Source organism: Ammospiza nelsoni, chromosome W (assembly GCF_027579445.1).
Source record: "Ammospiza nelsoni isolate bAmmNel1 chromosome W, bAmmNel1.pri, whole genome shotgun sequence".
Lineage (NCBI taxonomy): Eukaryota > Metazoa > Chordata > Aves > Passeriformes > Passerellidae > Ammospiza > Ammospiza nelsoni.
This window is the reverse complement of record NC_080668.1, coordinates 19,316,156-19,323,812: the sequence shown is the minus strand read 5'-3', so window position 1 is coordinate 19,323,812 and position 7,657 is coordinate 19,316,156. Positions and strand designations below refer to the sequence as shown.

At 52.6% G+C, this 7,657-nt stretch overlaps 1 protein-coding gene across 1 annotated transcript; it reads right to left on the bottom strand.

Annotated features, from left to right (window-relative positions):
- Nucleotides 1–1,414: 1,414 nt before the first annotated feature.
- Nucleotides 1,415–7,189, bottom strand: LOC132086151 (zinc finger protein 34-like). Its single transcript, XM_059491619.1, has 4 exons — nucleotides 6,883–7,189; nucleotides 6,466–6,653; nucleotides 6,141–6,224; nucleotides 1,415–1,897 (listed from the first exon to the last, which is right to left on the bottom strand). Exons 1-4 carry the CDS (start codon nucleotides 7,187–7,189, stop codon nucleotides 1,415–1,417), a joined length of 1,062 nt encoding a protein of 353 aa, XP_059347602.1.
- Nucleotides 7,190–7,657: the final 468 nt, after the last annotated feature.

The window sequence follows — 7,657 nt, the reverse complement described above, 5'->3', positions numbered from 1 at the left end:
GCCATCTTTTCCCAGAGAGGATGTTACCTTTGTTATGGGAAGACTGCCTGAGAACTTTATTGTTTATGCAAGGATGCCTGAGAGAGACTAATTGTTTATAGAAGTCAGGCTGGAAACTGCTTTGAAACTGCTTCACAGCTACCTGTTACTTTTCTCTCAGCTGCATGGCTTCGTGGCCTTTTTCCTCAAGCCATGCCTGAACTAAACTCCCGACAGGTTTCCATGGGCCGGGGTTCAGGAATGGGATTCCCCAATTTCCTGCTCCTGCTAAAACCGCGCTGCCCTCACTGCCCTCCCGCCTCCCATGGAAAGCACAAAGGCAAAGATCCCGGGCTGGGATAATGTGGGATCTCAGCACCTCAGGAGTTAGGTGCAGAGGGACCGAGACCACCCTTGGGGCTCTCGGGAGTCCTGGAATGTTGCCAGAAGTGTCTGGTGGCTAGACTTTGATCCTACACAGGAGACGACACCTGTATGAGGATAGGAGGATTTCACTGGGGTAAATGGTGAAGGGATAAGTTAATTAGAGTGTAAGACACAGGGTTTAGGATTTCTGTACAGGGGGGTCTAAAGAAGTAAGATGGAGGAATTGGGGCGTGTCTTCTTCTTCTTCTTCTTCTTCTTCTTCTTCTTCTTCGCCTCCATCTTCTGTGGTGATGTTGGCACTTTGGGATTGGTTATTACTAAAAGTGCATTGGTTAATAAGGGTAAAAGGTATTGGGGAAAAAATTATAAATATTGTATACGTAACTTTGAGTATAAAGATAGGTGACCGCCCCGGGGGCGCTCAGTGTGCTCATGGCTGGCTGCTGTGCAGACCTCTGTCGGGCCAAGAGAAAATATTTTAGATAAACAATTAATAAACACCAAGACCGAGAAAAGATCTGGAGCCTCTTCTCGTCCTTTGAAGCGCGGGTTGTCCAAGGCCACCCAAGGCCTTTCCAGGTCACCTAAACAGCTGAGAAACTGACAGGATAAGAACAATTTATTAGGAACAGGAACAAGATAAGGGACAAACAGAACTGAAACAATATTGATAACAGAAGGGATAAATGAAACAGTTTACTGGGAAAACTAAAACACAACTCACTGGGTATTCCTGGCCACAATTTCCCCTGTTTGGAAAGGACACCCTTCTTCTCAGGGAGAGAGAGAGAGAGTGTCCCTTTTCTGCACCTGGAAATTCTCTGAGGTGGGAGTGAATGTAATGACACAGCCATGACAAGACCTTCATGTTTTTCAATGCCTCATCATGACACTGGTAGGGGCAGGGAAAGGGACTGGTGTCTTCCCAGCATGGATCATGGGGAACATGGATCAGCAGGGCTCTTCCCAATGTGGGTTCTCCCATGGGGGATGAAGCTGGAGTGGTGGATGAAGCTGTTCCTGCATTTGTGGCATTTGCAGGGATCCCTTACTGGTGGCTCCGTTGGTGTCTGGTCAAGTGAGAGCTGGTGGTGAAGCTCTTCCCACATGTGGCGCACTGGTAGGGCCTCTCCCCAGTGTGGATGCGCCGGTGCTTGATGAGGTCGGACTTGTGCTTCAAGCCCTTCCTGCACTCAGGGCAGAGGAAGGGCCTCTCCTCAGTGTGAATCCGCTGGTGCTGGAGGAGATTGGAGCTGCTCTGAAACCTCTTCTGACACTGGGGACACTCGTAGGGCTTCTCCCCCGTGTGGATGCGTTGGTGGGTCACAAGGTTGGATCTGTAGCTGAAGCCCTTCCCACACTCCCCACACTTGTAGGGCCATTCCCCAGTGTGGATCATCTGGTGGCTGATCAGGTGGGAGCTCCGCCTAAAGCTCTTCCCACACTGCAAGCACTTGTGGGGCTTCTCCCCATCATGAAGCTGCTCATGGACCACCAGCTCTGAACTCTGGCTGTAGCTCTGCCCACCTTCCTGGCTCAGGGTGGCTCTTTCTTCTTCAGAGCACCCTGGGCTGGGATTGGAGCCCCTCCTCATGGGGGATGTCTGAGGTTTTTCTTCCCTGTTGGATTCCTGTGTGCTAGAATCACTCAAAACGGCCTCTTTCACGAGGTTCTGCCATGCAGATTTTTCCTCCCTGGTCTCCATCCTCAGTTCCTTCCCTGGGGAAGGAAGGACAAGGACAGGATGGGATTTGCCTCCATGCCAGAGGGAAGGGGAAGGAGATTCCCCCAGGGCATCCCCGGCAGGATGGCGTTGGCAGCAGGGTTGTCCTGCAGCTGGGGGCTGTGCTGGGCTGGGAGATAAAGCAGGAGAGAGGGGGAAATAGGAACTGACTTCCTCCTCACCTATCTGGGTGTCCCGGGGATCCTTCCTCTTCCTCACAGCCTCCTTCTCCATCCAATCAAGGTTTAGGAATGGGAAATCCTGTTCTGGGAAGAAAACAAAGGGTGCACACATTGTCTTTTGTACCGGTTTGAAGGCAAACCTGGGGAGGGTCTAAACCAGAATTACAATTTAAAAGAAATGAAGATCAAGGCAATGATACAGAAACACTGCCTTAAACTGACAGAGTCAGGATATAACCTGACACCCTGTTGTTCAGGGTGGTGGCAGCAGTCCCAATAAATGGTGGCTGCAGTCCTGTTGGAGAGATGAACACAACTATGACAAAGCAGTGATCCTGTAGAAGGGTCTGGTCTTCCTCTGGATGTCCAGTGCTGGTTATGGAGTTCTTGTCCTCTGGGAATTCAGTAGGCAAACTGCTCCTGGTGTAGCAAATTGTCAGCTTATATCCAGGTAGGAATGCTTGGATCCTCCCCCTGGGCGGAGCATCCCACAATGGAAGAATGGAATTTTATCAGTTCTGCAGTGACACTCAATGGCCCATTCACAGGAAATATCTCCCCTGGAGGGCATTATCAGGGCTGAGTCATGGAAGAGATAAAGAACACTGCCCCACCTGTTTATAAGAGTTGCTGAAGTTGGGGATTGAAAACATGCATTTGGTTACATCTTGCATGGCAACTGAAACTGTGGGGTAATCCCTGCTCAGGGGGTGAACACCACCGCCCTTACCCAAACTGGCTCAGCTGTAAAACCCCCACCCTGGGAATGCCACGCATACAGGGGACAATATCACACTTACCCTGCCCCAGGGGAGGGCTCTTTTCCTGTCATTCCCTTCCTGTCCCCCCTTTTCTATCCCATTTACTGTTCAATAAAATTCATTTTGGGTTCGGTCTCATTATCACCTTAATTGGGGCAGAGGAATCTCTCTAACACTTTTCTTAACCAGACTCACCAGACTGTGAAATTATTTTGGCACAGTGAGTTTAGGCACTGTTCTCTGACCCCAAGTGCCTTTGACAACAGCATGGTTCCCTCCTCTGAGGAGGTTGTGGTTCTCTCTGGAGGAACTCTTTGAAACTGGGCTGCAGCTTCCTCTGAGTGACTTATGGGAGAACTGATGAGGTAAATCGCCTTTGTGGGCCTGGAGTGTAAAGAAAATATTTTGTTGTCCTTCTATTACAGCGACCTGATGAAGGTCTTCAGAGTGAGAGAAGTGGATGAGAATCTTGGTTCATGATCAGAAGGCTGGATTTATTGATATATGATATATAATACATTATAAATATGCTAAAAGGAATAAAGAGAAAAGTTGCAGAGGCTTGCTAAGCTAAGAATAGGAAGAAGAGAATGAATAACAAAGTTCTGTGTCCAGCAGAAAGCAAGGACCAACTCTCCTGTGAGTGGTCAGCAAATCCAAACACTCCCAGAAGACCAATCACAGATGCTCCTGTTACATTCCACATCAGCAGATAATTATTGTTTGCATTTTTCTTCTGGGGCCTCAGCTTCCCAGAAAGGACAAATCCTAAAAGAGAGGATTTTATGAAAAAATGTCTGCAACATCCTTCCTTGAAATGTTTTTTAAAATCACAGGAGGAAAGGGAGCAAATGATACCAGCGAGACTGACAAGGTTCATTCACCCCATGGTGAGGAACACAAGGCTGCTAATAGTCCTACAAGAAGCTCAGCTCAAGTAGCTAAATTCCCAAATAACTCCTGAATTCCCAGGCTTGAGTGCTTTGCGAAATGTGAGAATCATTTTTCTCTTCATCCCTGTCGCCTTTGTGACAGCTACAAAGAGTTTACTTTCCTTTTAATGATATCTGTCTTGGGCTGAATTTACACTTTTATCAGAATGTGCTAGCAGCTGAGCTGGAGCTGTGCAGGAACCAGTAGAACTTGGAATTGCCACAAAATTTCTTGTACTGACAGTTTATTAATGTTCGGGATTTGTTTGTATTTTCATCACATCTGACTTGTGGGAAAATCAAATATTCATCAAAGTGATTTATGCAGAGTCAAGTTTGATTTCTGCCAAATTATTTTGTCCAGTGCCCAGGGAATGCTCAAGGGGTCTCTGTGCCTCTCGCCCTGGGGGATGCTTGGCAGGGGTTTGGGGGGCTTGTCCCTGTCCCTGTCACTCCAGGCCATTCCCCCAGGAGTGTCCCTGTCCCTGTCACCTCAGGCAATTCCCCAGGGGGTGTCCCTGTCCCTGTCACCCCAGGCCATTCCCCAGGGGGTCTCCATCATTCTCACCCCAGAGAATGCCTGGAGGGTCTCCCTCCCTCTCACCCCTGTGCCAGGGGGTACTCAGGGCAGTCTCTGTCCCCTCACCCTGGGGGATGCTCGGGGGGTCTCCATCCCTCTGGCCTCAGGCAATGCTTGTGCAGGGCTGGGGACCAGGGGCTCTGTGTCCCTCTCACCACTGAGGGTGCTTGGGGCTAGGGGGGCTCTCTGACCTTCTCACACCTGGGGAGGCCGGGGGGGTCTCTGTCCCTCTCAGCCCTGCTGTGACCCCACCCAAACATCATCGGGGTCAGAGGGACAGAGACACCCCCAAACCCCCAGAAGGGCTGAACCTGGGATTTGGTTTGGGGCTGAGGATTTAGGAAGGGGCTGGAATTGGGGCTGGGATTGGAGTTGGGGCTGAGATTTGGATTAGCACTGGGATTGGGGTTAAGGCTAGACATGGGATTAACTATCGGGCTGGGGTTGGGATTGGGTCTAGGGCTAGACATGTCTGAAACTGGGATGAGATTAAATACAGAACTGTAAGTGTGTCTAAACATGGAGTGAGATTGAGACCAGGATCAAGGTCAGGTTTGTTGACTGAGCTCACCCAGGGCAGGACAGGGGGGATGTCACTGCAGGATGTCCCTGGCGTTGTCCCAGCCCTCCTCAGGCACCTCCAAACATGAGGGGCAGCTGGGTGTCCCAAGATCCAGGTGCTCCCACGCTGCCCCTCAGTACCAGGCAAGCATTCCCTGAGGGCAGCCCTGACTGTGACCACTGGGGCTCTGGGATCGGCCCTCACATCCCTGTGGGAGCAGCAGCAAACAGGATGAGAGATTCCCCCGCCCCGTTTTTCCTGTGGAAGGGTGAAGCCCAGCTGCCCTTTTCTTTTGGTGCCTCCTCCTCTCCTCAGCTGAGGATGTCAAACTCCCCAGGAGCAGGAAAATCCCCATTCCTCTTTCCTTGTGGCTGCAGCCTGGAACATCCACCCAGAATGAAGGACTTTCTGACAGCCCTGCTGAATGACACTGGCAAGATGTTTGTGAGAAGGGGAAGAAATTGTATTTTGATAGTAAATAAAAGGTGCAAAATTATTCCTTTCTGTTCTATTCCTTTTCAGTCAGTTCTGGTCTGTTTTCAGAGTGGCACCTTCTCAGCTGACTGTGTTTGTGCCCTCTTTTCTCTCCTGCCTCTCTTTGTCTGCTCTGTTTCTCTCTCAGTGTCTCCCTTGACCCAGGGATGCTCACACCAAAGACCGTGCCCAGATTTAATTCCCAGTTCAGGAGCTACAACAACCATGGGGGAAGTTATGAAGGCTCGCAGTGAAAAGCCACTGTAAAATCTTGCTCCACTTGGCTTTTGGCTCCTTCTTGACAGCTTTGCCCTCAAGGGCAGGAACATCTTTTCATAGCTGAGAACTGGAATTCCAGACCCTGGCAGTGTGTGCCGTGGATCCCAGAGGGGCATTCCCGAGGCTCCCAGGGTGCTGCTCCTGCCGTGCCTCCCAAGGAACTTCTCTCCCAAGGGGAGAAGATCCAGCAGCTCTGTGGGCTCCCAGAGCACACAGCAAAGGTGGCATTGATGGACATTTTCCAGGGACTGGGGTGGGAAGGGACCCTGTCCATGGATTACGACCCCGCGAGGGAGAGACGCCTCTGCCGCACTGAAGGAGCGAATGAGAGCGTGGGACAGCAACCGACGATTATTGAGCGTGGACTGAACGGAACAAGAAATGGGGAGGAGAAAGGGAGAGAAAGAAAGCGGGAAGAGGTCTCAAAGAGAGAAAGAAAAAGGAAAGAGGTCTCAGAGAACAGAAAGAAACAGGAAAAGGCTCCCGCCCGGACTCCGCAGCTCCCAGGGACACCCGCAGGGAGTAGCGCCTTTTACAATTCCAGCCACTCAGAGGACGCGGTAAACAATTTCCAACCAACCAGAGCTTTTCTCGCCGATGACTCACCGGTTGCCAAGCGGGCCCGCAGAGCCCGGCGGACCCGGAGCGGAATTTGGGGCTCGGGCCGGGGGACGGATCCGCCCCGGGGGGGTCCCCGAGCCCCTGCCCAGCCCTGGGGCCGATCGGGGGCTCCCCCACCCAGCAGCCGGGGCTGCGGAGCCGCGGGGCAGAGCGGTGGGAAAGGGGGGTCCGAGCTGGGAGCGGAGGAAATGCGGGAGGAAGAGGAGGGAGAGGAGGAGCAGGAGCGGGAGAATCGCGGCGCTCGCAGCGCCCGCACGCCGAGCCTGCAGCACCCCCTGCCCCGGGAGCATCGCCCCCAGCCCCGAGCCGCAGGGGAGGGCGGAGGCCGAGCTCGCCCCGGCTCCAGCCAGGGGTCTCCGTGAGGGTTTTTTGGAGAGTGTTCGGAGCCGGCAGATCCCGGACTCGAGCCCCGGGTATCTCCGGGCTCCCTAAGAGGAGCTTTTTCGGGGAAGAGCAGCCGCGATCGCCCCTCGTGAGGGTCCCGGGGGTCCACGTGGGGATGGCCCGGTACCGACGGGGCGGGACATTGGTTTTGGGGATCCCCGTGAGAGGCGGGGCTGTGGAACGGGGGACCCCCGGGGCGGGGAGAGGGGAAGGGGCGATACCGGAGCTGGGGGACCCCCGGCAGCCCGGAGATGAGGCGGGGACGGGACCCCCTGACCCTGACAGGGGCGTGTCCTGGGGTGACTTCGTGATGCTCGTACCCCATCGGTCTGTTTAGCCCAGAAATGAGTTCTGCACCTTTAAGGCTGGTTCTGAGAGTGAAGGGGAGGAGGAAGAAGCAGCAGTTTGTTTTCATACACTGCATTCCTCTACATTCCAGCTGCTGGATGGACAGACAGCAGGACAGAGCTGTCCTTTGCTTTTAGTTAGTTTTTAGCTCGCTGAGGCAGAGAAGTTCCCTGGACTGTGGTTTTTCTTTTTCTTTGGAGCTGTTTAAATCTGCTCTGCACTGAACAGTCAGAACACCACTGGCAGCTCGCACCTGTGGCCCACCTGGCTGAGCCTGGGCCACAGCATTTCCAGTGCTGGAGGGACTGAAAAGAGACTGATAAGAGACTGATAAGACACTGATAAGACACTGATAAGACGCTGAGTGTGGGGAGCTACAACCCAAGGAGGAACTTTCGGAGTTTGTCATCTATTTTGGAGCAGCAAGAGGTTTTATTGCTTAATA